Source organism: Numenius arquata, chromosome 9 (assembly GCF_964106895.1).
Source record: "Numenius arquata chromosome 9, bNumArq3.hap1.1, whole genome shotgun sequence".
Classification (NCBI taxonomy): Eukaryota; Metazoa; Chordata; class Aves; order Charadriiformes; family Scolopacidae; genus Numenius; species Numenius arquata.
In genome coordinates, this window is record NC_133584.1 from 35,557,620 (window position 1) to 35,577,926 (window position 20,307).

The 20,307-nt window shown below is 38.5% G+C and overlaps 1 protein-coding gene across 6 annotated transcripts in view; it reads left to right on the forward strand.

The window, feature by feature from the left end:
- The window catches only part of DST (dystonin), a 329,300-nt gene that overhangs the window by 209,501 nt on the left and 99,492 nt on the right, over positions 1 to 20,307 (forward strand). For 5 of the 6 annotated variants that reach the window (XM_074153812.1, XM_074153813.1, XM_074153814.1 and 2 more), the window contains 6 exons: positions 2,063 to 2,151; positions 2,874 to 3,009; positions 13,357 to 13,509; positions 15,579 to 15,812; positions 16,088 to 16,369; positions 18,146 to 18,691. In XM_074153812.1, coding sequence (XP_074009913.1) covers positions 2,063 to 2,151; positions 2,874 to 3,009; positions 13,357 to 13,509; positions 15,579 to 15,812; positions 16,088 to 16,369; positions 18,146 to 18,691 — 1,440 coding nt within the window. Of the gene's footprint in view, positions 1 to 2,062; positions 2,152 to 2,873; positions 3,010 to 4,095; positions 9,676 to 9,887; positions 10,035 to 10,192; positions 10,409 to 10,624; positions 10,772 to 11,732; positions 11,967 to 13,356; positions 13,510 to 15,578; positions 15,813 to 16,087; positions 16,370 to 18,145; positions 18,692 to 20,307 lie in introns of all 6 variants that reach the window. The other variant, XM_074153811.1, reaches the window with a different exon arrangement.

A 20,307-nucleotide genomic window follows, 5' to 3' on the forward strand; every position in this document is an offset into this window, starting at 1 on the left:
TTTTTTTTTTTTTGCTTTTAAAAAGTTAAATTTTGAGGGGTCATCTTACGGGATAGTCAAAATTACTGTTCTAGCAGGTGCTGACTGAGCATTCTCACGCTAGTCCCCAGAGTGCTGGAGTGGCCCATCTTGCCACCTTTGTGTTTAACAGACACGTTGTCACTGTGTACAGGTGTAACTCTGGCCCATAAATTTCCATTTGTGAAGTTGGCTGTCATTTCTAACAGCTCCGGTGCTAGACTCATCCCACAAAATAGCTTACTGACGCCTAAAAGGTTTTCAGGAGGTGAAGGTCTACCTGCACCCCGAGCAGCAGAGAGATGGAGCATTCTCTTTTCCACATCCCTCGGGACAGGGCTGGATGGGTGGTCATGCAAACGTGATTTTGGCCCTCTGGCAGCCTGGTCCTGATTTGGTCGCGCGTGCTTGTACCAGTTAGAGCCGCTGGAGCAGCGTGTGCATAAATCAAGCTTGCTGTAAGGCGGGTTGGCAGTCCTGCTGTCCCGATGGCCACTGGTCCCAGCGCACTGCTTGTTGGTAGAGGACCAGTGCTGTTGCGTTACCGAGTCTGTCCCCTATACTATAGGAACAAGTACTGATTTGAGTGTATTGATTGGTAAATTGCTAATAGTTAGGATCAGGATTTGCAAAAATGTTCAACACTGGTCTTTTTCTGTAGTTGTTAATGGCAAGAGCGCAAACCTTCGTCAGCGTTGGGCCAGTGCTCAACTCCATAGAGCATCTCAGCGTACCAGGGCAACTATGGCTGGCATCTCCCTGTCCAGCCTGAGCCCTCAGCAGGTAACCTGCAAGTTAGCCACTTGGGCTTCCTCCAGCCCGTGGGAGAGGGGTCTTTCCCAAGGGCATTATTCTCCTTCCATGCCTCACCTTCCATGGGTGCCTGGTTTTATGTCTCCACTGACTAGCACAGGTGCCTTGACAAGTTTGTAGAAACATGTAGTGATTTGATAGCTAACGTTAGCTGAAATACCTTTCACACAGTGCTTTGGAGTTGCTGCGTAGCGTACGGTGGGTGTAGCGTTGGGATGTCCCCGTGGAGCGGGTGGAGAAGCCGGTGCCAGCACCGGCAGGGCGCACACAGCAGCCGCAGTGGTGCCACTTCCATGAGCAAAGTGGAGCTGATGATGCCACCTGCTACCTCAACCTGCTCCCGGCACCTTCTTGTGCCGTGCGGACAGTGCTTGCTCTCTCAGGTTCTCTCCAAGGAGCACAGGTGGTGGGGTTGTGGCTCGCTGCTGCTGATGGCAAAGGGAGACTCTGTTCATGACCGTGTTCAGCCCTTTGACGCGATGCACACGGGGACAGAATTGGTTCTGTCCAGACCCAGGTGCCCAGGGTGCCCGAGCACTTCGCTAGAGTTCTCTTGGCACCAACATTGAATTTATTCACCACCTTTATTTATCCAAGATTAGTGTTTTTCTCTGAAGACGCTACAGGCAGTTTCTCAGAAAAGTTCAAAGATAACATTCTCACAAGTTCCTCTGCCAGAACAAGTGCTTTAGTGAGGATGATGCAGAAATCGTAGCAGGGAGAATATAATATGTAATTCATTTTTTCCAAGTGTCTGATGTTGCATTTGTCTCTGTCGTTTAATTTCATGAGAGTTTGTGGCCGCCTGGTATCATTTTTTAAAAAGTTATTCTTTCTCCTCATGGTGAACAACTTCTTCCACGTGAGCGTTGTACACGTATCTTTATAAAGCTGCTTTAAACTGTGCCAACTGTAATAAGTGGTTTTAAATGATTGGTTAATTTTCAAATAAATAGTATTTAAAAATAAATACTTTTTGCCTCACCTAATAGTTTTCTAATACAAACAACTTATTTAACCAAAAGGCATGGCACAACAACTTATCCATGTATAAATGATACAATTCCATAGTAAATAACGTCACTCTAAGAATAGCCGATATTGGAAGAAAAAAAAATAAAGTTCTTACGCTATTTAGTCGCAGATAGAAATACTATGTTGTTTGTTTGTTTGTTTTTCTTTTTATATATGTGCATAGTTAAGCCTTGAACACAGGTTGTTTATTTTTCAGATTTCCCTGGATGAAATGTCAACCAAGAAAGAGCAAATAGCTGAAGCTCTGCAGACTACTCAGTCCTTTTTAGCTAAGCACAGAGACAAGTATGCCACTTCTTATTTTTGAAATATTGTAAATTAATTGAATCGGTGCATACTGTTTGCTTCAAAAGAAATCATATCATCACCTTCCAGTTCCAATTCCATTTCACATACAAATATGGGAGGTTTTTCTCCTTTAATTTTATAATTTTGTCATCCCGTTTGTGGAAGCTTGATGCAGTTTTGTTTATTTCAAGAATTTGACAAGGTTCATCTATTTCTGGTCAGCTTAAAAAGATTAGATAGTATTTTTCATTAGAAGTCAAGTTAATTAACAAACTAGTAGTAAGTTAGTACTTGAACTGTATGCCACAAGTTTGTTTCATCTATGTCTGAAATCAGACTGTTTAAGAAAGATACTATCTTAAAGATACTGTAAAGATACTTTAAGATACTATTGCTGAGATCTCTCAGGACTCCCTGCTAGCTGTGTCTTCACTGGGAATCAGTAGGCAAAGGCACAGGCAAATGTTAAATGCTTTAGTGATAATTCTGCATAAATTCTAGATTAACGTAGCTTCTTTTCCTGAATGACTACAAGCAGACCGTAGCTTTCTTGAACGCTATTGAATGAAGAACATTCAACATTCTTGAACAGTATTTTTTTCAGACCACTTTTACCAATTTCAACCCCTTTTTTTAAAGTAAAGGTAAGCAGATGGCTCCCTGCTGGTTACAAGTTACTCAGAGATCTCCTTGCATTTTTCTTTTTTTTTTCTGAATAGAATGACAGATGAAGAAAGAAATGAAATGGAAAAGCAAGTCAGATCCCTCCAGGAGAGCTACAGCTTGTTATCCAATGAAGCTTTGAAGCAGCTGCAGGAAGTACAGTATCCGGGTGATGAAAAGATGGAAGAAAAGGTAACGAGATTGAAACTTATATTTGAGTCTCTTTTGAGGTTTGCTGCATGGTTTTGGAACCAGACGTGATCAGCGAAAGAAGAAGCTGCAATTAACGGTGTGCAAAGGAACCTGAGGTTTAATTGGCTGAAGGTTTTGTGTATTTGCTATGGAAAACTGTGTGTGACCTTACCTGTGCATACGAACATTCTGCTGACCAGATTTTTTTGTGAAGAGTCTTAATAATGTGTGCCTTGCATGAAGAAAGATAAACAAATCATTCATCTCTTAACTCTTCTCTTAAAAGCCATTCTTTGACTGCTAGATAAGTCTGTGTTTCTGCTGCAAAAATGACACCATAAAATAACATGTTAATCTCTCCCATATATCACTCAGAAATGTCCCACAAGAGATCTACTTTCAATTTTTCTTAAAATTTATCTGGATATGAAAATGGGAGCACATAACGTGATTAGCTCTGAGACACTACAAATACATTTGTTAATGGATCTTAAATATGGAATTTTCAAAAAGTATGTTGGAAATGAGTGTTCTCATATACACATAGAGGCAGTGTCTGTGTAATTAGTTCAAATAATGTTGCCGAACTGACTTCATGCTTTCCATGCAAACTAAATGCTGTATTTGGTGCAAGAATATCTGATTCCATATTGTTGAGTGTATTTACAGAAGTGCTGTATGCTGTAAACATGAATAGCATGGTGGTTGTTTTGAATCACATACTGTTTCCGAATATTCTAACCTTTCACAGACATTTAGAGCATGAAAATTTGCCTTTCAGGTATATGTTCTATTTGCTCACTCTGCAATCATTTCTTCTATTGTCTTTCACTAACCCTATTTATGTATGCAAAGCCTAGGTTTTCAATTCACAGATGCATGTTGATTTAAAATCTTTTATCACATCGTGTGCTGTTGAATGACTGACATAGATCACTTGCGCATTTTGAGCTGCTAACATTCACAGCATTCCTCAAGGCCTGGTAAGTACTTGTTTTTATGCTTATCATGCATTTAAAATCAAAAGAAAATCTAAAATACGCAGTCTGAAAATAGTGATAGCTTTTCTTTTATATTCCTTTTTAGGTGAATAAAGTCATTGCTGGTGTCATTGACCAAACGACTGGAGAAGTCCTTTCAGTCTTTCAGTCTATTTTAAAAGGTTTTATTGACTATGACACTGGAATTAGGTTGCTCGAGAATCAGCTGATCCTTTCTGGAATCATTTCCCCAGAATTAGGAACATGTTACGATTTGGAAGAAGCTAAAGCTCATGCTTTAATTGATGAGCAGACTCTGTTGCAGTTGCAGGAATTAAGTAATGCAAAGAAGCTTATTTCAGAATCGTCGTTATCAAATCTTCCAGTTGTGTCAGCTTTAGAACAAGGTCTAATTTCAGAACCTTTAGCTATTAAAATTCTTGAGAATCAGCTTTCAAGTGGACACTTGATTTTGCCATCTACTGGAGAAAACCTGACTTTGCAGAGTGCTTTCCAGAGAAACCTGATTTCTCCAACATTATATACAAAGCTTCTAGAAAGACAAGACACATGTAAAGATCTCATAGACCCCAACTGTGCTGAGAAGATTTCTCTTGAACAGATGGTTCATAGAAGCGTAATACATGAAAAAACAGGCTTAAGACTCCTACCTGTGAAACCACAAGAAAAAGGTAGAATCACATTCAAATGTGGAAGGAAGATAACTGTTTTGAGGGCAGCCCATGAAGGACTCATCGATCGGGAAACAATGTTCAGGCTGCTGGGCGCTCAGTTAATGTCTGGAGGTATAATTGACCCTGACTCAGGGAAGCGAATGACTGTGGAAGAGGCCATGAGACAAGGGATGATAGATCAGGACAGTGCTTGTGGGATCCTCACTCATCAGGTTCAGACTGGTGGAATCCTTTGTCCAAATTCAGGACAACGCCTGACTGTTGATGAAGCTGTACAATGCAACTTAATATCATCTACTAGTGCACTGCTGGTATTAGAAGCACAGAGAGGCTTTGTTGGACTAATTTGGCCTCACACTGGTGAAATATTCCCCATATCAACTTCTTTGCACCAAGAGATGATAACAAATGAGCTGGCATTCAAAATACTAAATGATAGACAGAAAATAGCTGCGCTTTACATTCCAGAAACTTGTGAAATAGTCAGTCTAGATACGGCTGCACAATCGGGGATAATAGACACCGATACTGTGTCTATTTTGACCAATGTGACTTTACCAGATAAAATGCCCAATGTAGAAGAATTAGAGTCCCCTTGTAAAAATGCTGCAAAGTGGTTATCAATGTACGAATTCATGCCATCTGTGTTTCATGACTGTGAGGAGGAACATGAAAATTCTGGCACAGAAGACTCTGTATGTCACAATTTAGATCAAGTGAAGAAATTATTCCTATCTTATCTGATGGTAAATAGTTACATGGATGCAAACACTGGAAGAAGACTTTTATTATATGATGGACAACTCCAAGAAGCCATCAGTATGTTGCTGGGAGGTGATGGTGGTGTATACAATGATGATGTGTCAGAAATGGAGTTTAATAACAAAAAACACGTAAACCCAAAAGGAAGTAACCTGAAGTCGACTGGCAATTTCCACTTTAATAATGTCACAGGCAGTGTTCAGGGTGATCTCTCAGGTGCTCAGAATACTTCTAATAACAGTAAATTAAATCAGTTTGAAGATTTTGGGAACTACATATCTTTACAAGGAGAAGATCTCCATGTGTGTAGACCAGATGTTTGCAATGCAATTGGTACTGAGCAATCCGAATATACACAGGAGATGTTGTTAACTAACCCTACAGACCTCAGAAATATAGTAAGTAGCACTCAAAATTCTATGAACAGAAGTGCACGCAGAGGTCTTCTGGAGGTTTCTGAATGGACAGAACTGCCAAAGTGTAACAGTCAGAAGGCAAATTCAGGAAACATTGAAGGATATCTTCCAAATGACTCAAGTCCAAATCTTATTTCAGAAACAGAGAAAGAACAGACTTATATGGCAGACAGTCTGGGTAATGAAAACACAAATGATAGAACTTTATGTAATTCCTTGAGTGTGAATGATCTGTCAGATAACGAAACCTGGAGAGAGCTGGAAAGGTGCACAAAGTACAGGCCTCGCATATCACAAGATGACAACAGCAGAATGGTACTGGATAACAGCAAGAAAGATGATTTTCAGAGAAGTCTTGGTTCATCCATCAGTGCACATACTGAATATAGACTTCCAGAAGAATTGGTTAGTCGGTGTGGTGACACACTACAGTTTGAAGATAATGGATACAGTCAGCAATCTCTACAGGACTACACTGACATACATAACAGGCTACCCCTAGAGGACTATCTTCGTATACATGGCAGGCCATCCTTGGAGGATTGTACTGATTTGCAGAGTAAACTGTGTCTAGAGGACAGTGGAGATACACACTGCAGGCCTTCATTGGGTGGCGGTACCGTTATACATGATGGATCACCCGTGGGGGACAGTAGCAGCACAGCAGAAGAAAGTGATCTTACATTCGACAAGTTATTGCTGTGTGACAGTAGTTCTGACTCTTCAGTAGGAGGAGGTGATGGCATCCCACAGTTTGAAAGTAACTGCTTGCAGCATGAACGTGGTGAGATAGCTTCTGAAGATGACAGCTCTCCGTTTGATGATGATGATGATGCCTATGAAACACCTCAAGTTGATGATGGTGACAGTGATGTCTATGATAGTTCACAAATTGATGACGATGATTTCTATGAGACTCCTCAAGGCGATGATGGTTTTGATACCTTGCAGTTGAGGGCTGATGATGCACCAGAGCCAGAATTGACTGGAACGTCAGTTCCGTTAGGTTTTCTAGAGGAGAGAGGTGGCCCAATAACCCTGCGAGAAGAAACCAGCTCTTTTCAAGAACTTGCAGCTAATGTTGGAGGGAGTGTCCATGTAGGTCTAACGGGTCCACCTGAGAGTGTAAATACAGTTTCTGCAAGTGCTGAAACCATGGAAAGAATCCCTGAGGAGGACAGGGAAAGAACAGGGAGCTTTGGCGAGAAGGAGGAAAAATTGCTAGTTGCTCCGCAGGGTGAAGGAAGAAAGGAGGGAGCCCTTAGTTCTTTACAGAAGATGTATGAAGCAGAAGTACAAGACAGAACTGAGGAAGACAAAATAGAAGCGGAAAGTGACTCCTATGAGGATGAATCTGAAGGAACACAGGAAGAGGAGGATTATGAGGAGGATTGTGATAGTTATGATGACTCTGACACTGATTCTGACAGTGACGAAGAATTGGATATTTTTTACTCGCGCCATCAGTGTATAAACAAAGGTGACCAGCTGTTAATTTCCTTAGGAGACATAGAAAATAGTGATGAAAATAATCAGAATATTGATGACTCTTGCTATTCTTTAAGCCACAAGAGAGGGTATACTTTGCAATCCCAGTCTAGCCATGAAAATGGAGAACAATCCTCAGGAAGATGGGAATCTGCATCAGATGTTTCTGAGGAAAGATGCGTTAGTCTTACATGTACAAGTGAAGATGAATATGGGACTTGTGTCAGAAGTACACACATGTCACAAGATACTACTGAGCCTGTTCAGTCTGAAAATACCTTTGACACTAAATGGATGTCCTGTAAGAGTGAAGAAAATAATAAAACGCAGCTTGAGGTTCAAAGTTCTCAGCTTCTTGATGACATTGTGACATCTGACATCAGTGTAACAGCCTTCCCAATCACAAAGCAACGTGATGATGAAAGTACTCAGACAAATTTGCTTCTCTCAGAATGCTTTATTCATAGTGTGAATAAAACCAGTATTACCACGCCAACGTTACATTCAAATAATGGGCAAAGACAGAGAGAAGCCGTATTTGCAGAGGAAAAGGTATTATGTGATATGGCTCGTATGGAACAACTAAAGGAAAGTTCTTCCCAAATGGACAATAAATTCCTTGCGGATATGCCTTTTGTGAGTGATGGTGATACTTCTCTTAGTGACCAAGTACATCTAGTCACCAGTAGGAAGCATGGGCAAGTAGGAAGAGGTTTTGAGATTTTTACAGAAAATAAAAATAGAGTAAATGTTATGGAGGAGTGTGATATCTTGGGGCAAAGTAAAAGTCCCATTCAGATGGAAAGCCTTGGGGAAATATTTGATGCATCAGTAATTAAAGCTGATAGAGAAACTCCTGTTTCAACTAAAGAACAAGTAAATGTTGATCAAGCTTTGCTTGATGTTGGAGGTAGTGCAAAATCAGATGAATTTAAGAGAGATTTTAACATTTCCACTTCTTTAAAACAATATATAACAGATGTAAAAGAAGGCCACCATTCAGAATTGGATAAAACTGAATCCTGTTGCTTTGAGGACAGGGAAAAAGGGAAAAAATGTATACAGAACGAAAAGGATTTTCTGCTAAATACGGAAGAAATGCATTCAAGTCCATTTAACACTTACTCTTTCCCCCTGGCTGATACAGTGAATCCAAAGGAAATGAGCGTAACTGAAGAAACAGGGAGAGGTACCTGTCAAAATACTGCCAACATTCTTAAAGATTTTTCAGAAAACAAGAGCAGCAATGATAGTGAATTTTCCCCAATAAAAGCAGGTGCTTTAGGAGGTATTGAGGATGCCAAAGAAGCAGGGGAAGGGAGTGAAATGCCACATTCTGGGAGTCGTACCCATACCACTGATGTTTCTTCTGCAATTGTGAGCAGCACAGGGGCTGACGTGAATTACGGGCCCCAGAAAGAACATGAGATGCTGAAAAACACACAGGGAGAAAATTTCATGGCCAGTGAGACTTCCTTGCTTGGAGATGATTTCAAAAAACAAATGTCCATGGAGTCATTACAGAAGGAATTAGGATCCTGCAAAGATTTTCAAGTGAAGGAAAGTATTTCACAACTGCCAGAAATGACTGACACACTAATGGAAGACTTAAGGAATATATTACAAAGGAAACTGAAAATGGGACACGTTTACTGCAAGCAGGAGGGTGAACCCCTAAGTTATTCTGATACCAAAGTTTTAATGCAAAATTTACTTAAAATGGTTAGAAGTACACAGCTCGGGAGTGACACATCCAGCGGGTCAAATCTCAAGCAAATAAGCAATGCTGTTAGAACTGCATTAATGGTTAGCACAGCGTGTGCAGAGGCAAAGGACAGGGATGCTCTTCCATTGCCTTGGCCTGATTGCAAAAGTCCGGATCTTCTTTGTGATATTCTGAAGCAGGAATCCTGCAAGCAAAAGATGGATGATCCAGGTGAAAGGAAGAGTGAAACAAATGTGAAAGCTCCTGTTCCAAAACTCACTACTTCTGAACTTCTGGAGATTTTTCAGATCCCACCTGGAGATGAAAGTACAAGCAAGTTACAGGAGCTGATAAGTGGTTTGCTTACAAGCTCACAGGTTGCTGATATCACCACAGAATGTGAGGGTAAAGGCAAAGTAGATGGGCTTTGTACACTTTTCTCAACAGAACAATCGGAGTTTGGATCAGAAACTGCTGAAGAGAAGACATTGGCAGATGACACAGCGAGCGCTTGGAAAAGTCACCAGGAGCATAGGAAGGCAGAGAGCCTGTCCAAAGGCTTCACTGAGCCTGTTTTCAAAAGAAAAGAAGCGGTCCTGGAAGACACCCCCACTAGCATGGTAAGTAGCAACAGCTGGTGTGTGCTGTGTCCTGTGTTAAAGGAATTGCATGAATCCTTCCAAGTGCTGGAGAGAATAATTAAACTGGGAAAATGGTTGCAAAATTAAATTATAAATTTAAAATAAATTGTAATTAAAGCAAGGAATTTATTGCTTATTTTCAAGTCTGTCAGTTTGGAAAACCTTTTCTTGTCGTTAAAACTCATTTTCAGGTTGATGGACTACCGCAATGCTTAAGGTTAACAGAGAAGATGCGAGGACATTTGGCAGTCCTTCAAGATATGAAAAGCCACCTAGATAAGCAGCAGCCTGTTAGTAATAACCTGGAAATACTAAAAGATGAACTGGAACAACTAGAGGTAAATAAAGTGTTCTTTATGCTTGTACTTCAGTGGTGCTTGCTAGGAAAAGCTCTTAGATAAAAAAAGAGAGATTTCAAATATAATTAAAGTAATTCAGATTTAAATGTCTTTCTTGCTCAGTAACTTAATGCATTTTATATATATTCTCTTTGTAGTCATTTGAATCAAGACTGGCTACCTTTGCAATTATCCTAAAAAAGGACATGAAGTTGACAGAAGAGTTTTTAAAGTTTTGTCACAGGGATGTTCCTGAAGAGAAACTTCAAGAGTTGAAGATAAGCTCGGACTGTTTGCAGGAAGCGTTTTTGGTGGTCTGTGATACATCTTCGAAACGAGCAAAGCAAATTGTCTGTGCTGTTGACTCAGAAATGGTATGTTTTTATCAGTGTACATTTTAACCGTGGTTTTCTTCGAGATAACTCAGCTAAAAAGAAGGGTTTGGTTTTGCTTTATTTTGTTGTATCTTAATATAAAAATACATATATGATGCTATTTAATGGGATAGAAGATGTGACTAGACTCCAGGGGCATAAATAAATATATAATATTTATATATTATAATAATAAATATATATTTCCCTTTCTAGTCTAAGCTTGGAGCGTTACACGAGCAACTTCTAAGCAAACTGCAGAGATTTTCAGACTGGATCACAGAAAACAGTAAAATTGTGAATGACTTCATAATGAATACCGATGATATAGAAGAGATGAAAAAAAGTTTACAGATACTTAAAGTAAGTATCCTTTATGGCAGGTGTTGGTGCTTTTGACAAGTATTACTACTTACTATGAATTATTAGCTAGATTTTATAAACCTGCTGATTAACCTCTATCGCTAAAACGGACAGCTAGAACTAATTACTTAGGAAGACGACTACTTGATAATCCAATAAAAAAAATCTTGTTGATTTGCTTTTTATCTTGAAAAAGTTTTTGGTAGAGTTTGGCTCACTAAGAAAGCTATTGGTTCTGCTTATGTTTGTTGCAATAAAGCTGACCCCTTTTGGAAATGTAATTTATAATACAAATATTTCAGTAACTAAAATTGGATTTTTATGCATAAGATCCAAAATCTTTACTGAAGTTTAAGCCTTTTCATTACACACTCCGTGAAATGGGTCATGAAAAACAAATCAGATGCAGTTTTTCGTGAAGTTCCTACAGGTCTGTATGTGTGAATGATAGAAATGACATTATTTTACTGTGCTTTAATAGGATTCCAGTATGCATGGTAATGTTATAGTGCTTGTACAGTGTATAGCTATGGGCAGAATTTGCCACACTGCTGAAAATGGGGCTTCTCGCTGTGGAGTTAAGAATAGGAATGCTTTCAAGTAAATATTTTAACATTTCTGGGTCTTCAGGCACAGAACCTGCAAATGTTAAGCCTACCCTGCCATAAGTCTTCCAGAGTTGAAGCCAGTTTTCAGACATCCATGAGAGAGCAAAGAGATAGAGATGTTCAAGGTCATATATTTATTGCTTGGACGTCCCAGCGGCAAACCATGCACAACTTCAAATGTTGTATCTGAATGTGTCAGAATGATTCTGACAGAGATTTTTGAATTACTGTGGCTAAACTGTCTCCCAAAGGCACTTTGGGATAGGAGCTAAATACAAAGGGTGGTGATATTTGTGTTTTATTTGTACTGAATTTGTCTTCGTTGCTAGTCATTTCCTTCTCTTCATTTACAGAACAGTGCTGCGGAGCTCGGCTGTGAAAAAATGCAACTGGAGTCCGCTGCATACGATGTTCAGTTTTTCATTTCTGAACATGCCCAAGATCTTTCTCCTAATCAGAGCAAACAGCTGCTGAGGCTCTTAAATGCCACCCAGAAATCTTTTCAGGAAGTACAGGAAGCAATAACATCTCGGGTGGAAAGTTTAGAGACTCGGTTACAGGCAGCGCAAGAGCTGGGTGATCAGAAGGTTTGCCTTTCTGTATAAATGTGTGCTGAGGGGTTTTTGTCTATGGAAGAGGAATTTTAATGCCAGCATGTACTATTAAGTGTATTCCTATCTTCTTGGTTTTACTACAGCTACATTCATAGTTCTACAAAGATGGTATTGATCAGGTTTGGTGAATTGTAATTTTTGGCTTTCCTTGGTACAGTCACAGAAACAGGATATTAAATTATGGACAGACACAGTTTTGAGCATTAGAATCTGGACAGCTTGAGGTGACTGGGTCTGCTTGTTCTAGCAATGAGAGAAATCTACTCGAGGTTTCTCACAGGTGGCGTTTGTTCAGCAGCTATATCAGTAAAGCAGTGAGCTCTTCTGGCTTCAGCTGTATAGATCAATGAATTTGCTATCACACCATTGCTCATCACTTCTGTCCTGCCGAAGACTTTCTTCTCCTCTGGTTTGCCAGGTCTGCTTATGTGACCTTTTTTTCTAGGTCTTTGTAGTTAAAGAACCAGATGTATTTAAATCCTTGTTAGTTTGGCTTGTTTTGACCGAGACAAGTTAGAGGGATAAACATATGAATAAATCAGCTAAGATATTTGCAATTTTAGGCGTGGGCACTGGGAAAGCTATGAGTCAAGTTACCTCTTCAGGTGACCTACCTGCAGTTGGCAAGCATAAGCAACCTTGTAGAGTCAAAGGATGCTGATAAGATGCTGCAGTGTAACCACATCTCCCCTTCTCTCATAGAAGAACTGTTAAGACTCAGAATCACCACCTCAGTGCCCAGTTTATGCACAATGAAAGGTGTTTTAGCATTCTGAAGACTTTGTAGTATTTTGCCGTTTTAAGAACATTTGTTTCCACCATGCTTTGTGAAAGAAACGTAAAGCTGAGCGAAGGAAAGGCACAGATAACTTTTCTAGGACTTAGTAACTGTAACGAGCTTGCATGTTTTGTTCTTTTCTGCTGCTTGAACAGTCAACATTTTCTACTCAGGTAACATGTATTGCATACCAAAAAGAGCTAACTCGCAATCACAACTAACCTCTGTTTTGATATCCTTTTTTCAGAATTAATAGTGTTTATCACAGGTTTCAAGCGGTTATGAGACTGGATTTTCACTCCTGCTGTTTGGAGATTTCACCTTTCCCCTATGTGCATGGCCAGACTCTTATCCGGCAATTCCATCAAACATGGTCTCTTTTACTTACAACGTATTTGAGGTTTATCCATAACTTCTGTACGTTCATCTTGCTCTTTGTACCACTGCTATCATGTTTACAGCATACTTTTCAAGGATTGCTTTGCAATGTTGATGTTTGAGGGTAATTTCTATTTGAATGTCTGTCAGCTCCTGAAGTGAGGATGTTTTTGTTTTACTGTTCGATTGTATTTGGCTCTAATGTAGGATGTGGCTGAACGGCAGCAGGAATGCAAAGAGAAGCTGCAGGAAATCTGCGATTTGCTTACACAGACTGAAAATCGACTCATCGGACAGCAAGAGTCTCTTGTTATTGTAGACAGCAAGGCTGAGCTAGAACAATACCAAACCAAACAGGAGGTATGCACAATTCTCGTCAGATAAGCTAAAGAAGACTGAGTGCAGAGGGGAATGACTAGGCTCTTTTGTTGAATAACAAGGCTGTCATGTGAGAGGAGAGTAAAATAGATTTGTTTGACCTACCAGAAGTAAAGGCTTAATGGTGTGCATTTAAACTGAATACACTGCATGATGTGCCAGTGGGAGGAAAGAAACTTTGGAGCTAGAGACAGTAGAATAGGGGGTATGCACTAGATACTTCAAGAAGCATTCTTGGAGCCGGCACGAAACTTGTTGTATATTAGCTTAAGGTTGTTCCTGTCGGATGTCATAAAATCACACTTGTTGATTACTCTAAAATAATTTAACCAGCTTTTGACTGGTATCAGGGAGTGCTTATTTCTGTTCACAGTATTTTGAAGAATTTTGCTGCAAGGCTTTCTCTTGCCTGAGGCTTTCCGTTGCCTCACTCTTGTTTTGGTTTGGATTCTGTTTTTTCTAGTGTTGCTTGCAATCTCCCTGGTGTCCTCATGTAACAGCCCGTTCAGTTTGCTTGCTTTCCTGTTGAGACCCTGCTTTTCAGCTGTGTCCTGTCTCACCTATGAGTTTTTACTCTGTGCTGACTGATACTGAGTGAGTTTGTGATAGTTGAAGGACTGAATGACTTGGTACTCTTCTTCTTCCTTCTCTTCCTAGTAGTAGTTTACTACACTGTAGAACTCCAAATCCTGTTATCTATAAAGGCAGAAATGTCCTTATTGACCTTGCCTTGCTTTACTTATCTTCAAAGTAACACAACTAGTTTGTCGAAGTTTTCCTTATAGTAAGTGGAAAGATAGAGACACCCCTGGGGTACCTCTTAGTATTGCTTACTTGTCTTAAGAATTTATGGCCTTAAATGGAACCTAAATGGGAGTGAAGAACTGATACAGCATGTGCTTTGGGTTTTTTCTGTCAGCTATTTGTGACTGCCAAGCAGACTACTTGTTATTTGCTGACTGATTTCTTGTAGACACCGTTGTAGAAGCGTGTTTCAGGAGGGGAACGGGGCTTTAAAAAGTCTCTTACAGATGGAGTCAGAGCTTTCGTCCTCAGTGAGCTGCTTGAAAGGGAGCACAGAGATCTTTTTCAGAGAAGGAGAATCTTGTCTTAATACAGTGTCCCCAGCAAAATCTTTCTAACATACCTGCTGAAGTGTTAAAACAAGCTGCAGTTTTAGCTGCCAAACTACATTCTATAATTGCTAAAAAATGTGTAGTCTAGAATGAGAATCAAATGTTTTGTCTTGCAGCTTCAAGAGTGTTACACTGCATATAAAGAAAAAACAATTATTTCAGTAACTGAATGAATGTATTCAACAGCGTTATCATTGTTATAATTAAAGCTCCCCTGAGATAACTGGGAGGCAGATTTTTTTTATCTGACTCTATCATAGGACTAGGCAAACTGCTTTGCATGAACTAAAACTAAACGCCTGTCCTCCATGAAATTTAATGGACTTAAACATTCTTTGGAGATGGAAATACGATGATTGATTACAATTAAAGAAAAATATTCTTATGGCACTTCTGGCCTGAACAAACCCAAGAAAAAACTCCTACCTGAGAAAGTCGACTACAAGTTACTGACTTTTATTCAGTGCCCTTATTTTCTGCAGCTTTCTGTTAGGATAGTAATGGAACAGAATTTGTCAGGAGACTCACCGTACTAACTACAGCGTAGCAGATTTACTTTATCTCTTGATATCTAAAAAATAAGGTGTGTTCTCTTCTGTGTACATGGAAATACAATGTTTGAGCGACTAAACAAGGGGAAAAAGTGGCCTCAGTCTGAATAGGAGTGTAAGCCAACAGACTTGCATTTAAAAAAAAAAAGGACAGATTAAGCTGCAGCAACATTGTCAGGTGTTAAATTGATTTTGTTTTTTTAATAATCCTGTCTGCAATTTAGTAATGTATCATGTACTCTCCCAATTTAAAAAGGACCAGCGTTGTGCTTACTCCTAGAACAGAGATAGTTCCAATAGTTAATTGGAAAGATCTGGTGCATAACTAGCTTACTAGTTTTTTTGCTTTCTTTTTTCTCAAAAGGAGATACAGAAAGACATGAGAATGAGTGCCCAGACGCTGGCAGAGATTGTGAAAAACACTGAAACCTTCTTGAAAGAGAATGGAGAAAAGTTGTCACAAGAAGACAAGACTATTCTTGAACAAAAACTGAATGAAGCTAAGACAAAGTGTTTGCTCCTTAGCCAGAAGGCAGAAGAGTCCAAAAAAGAACTGGATAAAGCTATGACAACAGCAATTAAGCAGGAAACAGAAAAGGTTTTTAGGCAACCATTTCATACCTTTATTCAAACTTCTCATGTGCCTTACAGGATTAGTCTTGCAGCTTGTTGTTGATACACTGTGGAGAGATTAAAATCATATTTAATTTGGGTGACTAATAAACTGGTTTATTTTCTTTATAAAATAAACAGCAGCATATATGTCAATCAAAAATGTTTAATGTTAATGTATTTTACATGGTCTGTTTGCATATAGTCTTTTGTAGTGCCTGAAGAAGATTTCTAAACTGAAACTGTGAAATTTCAATGTAGGTTGCAGCCATAGAACGGCTGGAAGAAAGTAAAAATACAATAGAAAACCTCTTGGATTGGTTATCAAATGTGGATAAAGAAGTGGAGCACGGTCGGAAGTTTAAGCAAGTGATAGAACAGAACGGAACGCACTTTGAAGAGGGAGATGTGAAGGCTTTGGAAGGAGAGGAGGATGATGTCAATGGTAACCTGCTGGAAATTCAGCAAGGCGTTGAAACTGAGGTGGATGGACTAGTAAAAAGCACAGAAGATAATCTGAACCAGCAGTATCAGAAAGTCAAGGTACTGTTACTGAGTTCCTTCAGCGTTTAGGTGCTAAGCGTGTCAGTCCTTATACAACGTGAGTGAATTCAATCTCATCCTTTCTGTCATAGACTTTGGAACAGGCGCTAGGGAGTTAGTGGTATACAGTGGTAGGAATTTCAGTAATTAGAATGTATTGCAAATTTGTCACTTTTTCGCTGTTTAAGAAAAAAAATAAGAAAAAAACCCCATACTCTACAAGGTAAACATTAAGAATCCTGATGGTGAACCTATTCTTAATTCTTATAGTGATAAATTAATGCAAGTAAATAAAATGCAAAAAGCAGCAACATAAATTCATACCCTTTATGTGACTTTTTTAAAAGTCTTTGTAATAGCCAAATGATTCAACCCCCAGCAGTTCCATATGAACATTTATTACAAACAGCTGCAAATAATAGTTTGCTGAAATCAGTCTTCATTCCCTATAACTTTAACACATGGGCAAAGCACTATTTGAAGGTTTTCAGAAGGATGAGTTACATAAAACCACAGCACAGCATTTTAAAAATAGATTTTCCTGGTAAGATAATTTTAGTCATTTAAAATAATAAGAGCTTTGTTTTATGACTTTTGTTGATTTACAGTTGGGCAACCAAGAGCTTTCAGGTGTGGTTTGGTGGACATGTTGATGAAAATGATTATGCCAATAGCTGATACTATTTTGTATTTCCTTTATTGTTATTAAAAAAAAACCCAACCTAAGAAAATGAAATAATTTAGTTTTTACTTCCGCATCTTCAACAGTTCTTTTCTAATGCCTCCACGATAATTGCCCACTGTACTCATGGAAGAAAAGCATACTGGTCTATTTTACATAGCTATTTTTCATGGGAATAAAAGATCTTCAAGAATGGAGATTTTTTGAAAGAATGAAATACAGTTTTTAATTGGCATACAGTTCTAGTTCCTATGACTTACTGTTTTTTTATGAGATTGAAACAATTTACATGTGTAGATTGTGTCTCAGATTTTAAAGTTGAATGGACCTGTTTTATGTCGAAGTATATTTGATAAGAATCACTGCTCTTGAAACTGAAAAATGAAATGAAAAAATAAAGGATAATAATGTTTGTTCATTAAATATAAGAAGAAAGTATCTGTATTTTTAATGTTTGATGCTTTCACTCCTTTTGGTCTGTCTCCTGTGTGTCTGAAATGGTAGCTACAGTATATGTAAAAGGAGATGGAACAATTTTGATTTGGAAAGTTGCCTACCTTCGAATGCTTTATTTGATAAATCCTGTTGTGAGACAAGAGATAAAAGAAAATTTTGATTACACTAAGTACACTACCCTAAATGTTAAGTAATAAGCAAATAATTTTTAGGAAAAAAATTTAAAGAGATTGATAATGTCCAGCTTTACTATACAGAGTTGTCTTTTAGAAGTACAGGATAGTGTTCGTGTGAGATATATGTCCCAGTATTTCGGAGTTCAGTGATATTTGAAGATTCCCTTTTGGTCATGGCCTATATATCTGGCTAAAATTACCATTGGATGTTTTGTAAAATTTTGAAAGTGCATAGAAATATGATGATGAGGAGTCATGCTCTCACTTAAATTATTCACAAAACGTTTTTTAATAAATAATATGAAAATTAGAAAAGCTTTTTATCGTTTTGATAGCCTTTGTTTTACTTGTTGTTTCTAGGCAGAATTCAGTAGAGATTTTGAGACATTAATGGTCTAATTGGAACCACCTGAGAAGCTGCTGGTGATAATGTTGGTTTTTGGTTTGTTTTTTTTTTCGTAGGCTCAACATGAGAAAATTATTTCACAGCAGCAGGCTGTCATAATAGCAACTCAGTCTGCTCAGGCACTGCTTGAGAAGCAAGGCCACTACCTTTCCCCGGAAGAAAAAGACAAGATGCAAAGGAACATGAAAGAGCTGAAGGCTCAGTATGAGACTGCTTTAGCTGAATCGGAACGGAAAATGAAGTTGACTCATTCACTAAGAGAAGAACTTGAGAAATTCGATGCAGACTATAGTGAATTTGAAACCTGGCTGCAGCAGGCAGAACAAGAACTTGACAATTTGGAAGCAGGTGCTTCTGACTTCAGTGGTATTATGGTCAAACTGAAAAGGCAGAAGAGTTTTTCGGAAGATGTTATATCTCACAAAGGTGATTTACGGTATATTACGATTTCTGGACAAAGAGTTTTAGATGCTGCAAGGTCATGTAGCAAAAGAGATGGTGTGAAGGTTGACAAAGACGGTATTGATACTTCGGCGACATATGCTGAAGTGCAAAATAAACTGGATGTTGCTTCAAATCGTTTCAAATCTCTCTATACAAAGGTAAGTTTTATTACTGAGTGGTATAATAATTGATTTGGCAGTTGGTATAAAAAGGGGTTAGCTGCTAATAAAACAAATACTGTGGGAACTTGTAAATTCTTTGTTTCTTAAAGTTAGGTAACAGAACAAGATGCTTTTCTAGAAGATCTGTGCAAGTGTCAGACTATTGAAAGTCTGAATGGATGAAATCTTCTACCCTGTGTTAGTTATGAGGGAGAAATCAGACCAGATTCCCACATTGTTCTTTCCAGCCTTAAACAGACTCTTTGAATTTATGACAGCACATGATGCTTCAGTAACATTTTGGGGTGGAAAGAAATTGTAATACTTCTAGACAGATAACATTTCTTTATGTTCCTCGGGATATTTCCCACAACTGCTTATTTACTTGGCTTTCTACTAATAAAATGAGTATATAGAAAGAGGGAGACTATGCCGAGATTAACATTCAAGATTTCAATTCGACTTGTATCCTGAAGTAGTTTGTCCCCGATGTGACCTTTGTTGATAGCGCTAGGCATGCAAGTGTTGTTCAATATTGTTAATATCCTAGAATTGTAAACTTTTGAGATAATTACTAATTGAACTATTTAGGAGGTAGCTGCTGGTCAGTATCCCTTGACTATATGCCCCTGTATAATTTTCTAAGACCATAGGTTCAGACTCCTTAGTGGAGCCTCAGTGTCCACTGATAATGGTGTTGGTCTGCAGCAGTTGCCACCTTTGGGGATTTTAATTTCTTTAATGTTTTCTTGCTCAGAAATGTAAATTCTGTAAAGACATGTATTTGATGGCTTGATTACAAAACCATTGTAAGCCCTGTTCTCTGCAACAGTTTGTGAAGAAGGTTCTCCATTCACAGAAGCTCATTTTCATTTTCCTGCTTAACTGCCGTGAACAGTGAAGCTAAAAGCTTGTAGGAACATGTTACGTTTCCTCCAGTGGATTTATGGGATTAGTTTGAGCGTGAATGTAAAGATTTCATCGCAAAATTTTCAGAGCATTTATGTATCTTTTTTTTTTTATGCACGTAAAAATCCTATGCCACCAGCTTTATTTGAGGTCTCAGATTTGTCCAGTTGCCAAATTCTATCCTTTCCATATATATATTTAGCACAGTTGTAATAGACATGCTTTAAATATTGGCCCATAAACATGCAGAGCAAACCCAACACAAAGTAGACTTTTCTTATTAAATCGAGCCTTGAAGGACAGACATTAAAAGTTGAGATCTTCCACGGTTTGTGAGATCTTCCAAGCTGTAAATGGGTTTGTTGTAACCTTTTGCCTTTTGTAAAACTTCCTGCTTTTAATAAGTATTCGTATTGCTTTTATTGTTTTTTTTTAATGTAGATCACAGACAGACATATGAGTTTGTAGGCTTATATGTTGAAGGAATCTTAAAGTCAGTTCTTAGTTAACTGGTTATGTAAATGAATGCATTCTATGTTTGCCCACCAGATGGAGACCAAGTACTAAATGTAAATATTAAATACAGTGTAAATGTGTTGCAGTGTAAATACAAATGTAAATTAAATACAGGGTATGGGAGGTTCAGAAGGTAAATATTTGAAGTAACTGTTGATAAATATTGTGATGATACAATCAGATTTTGC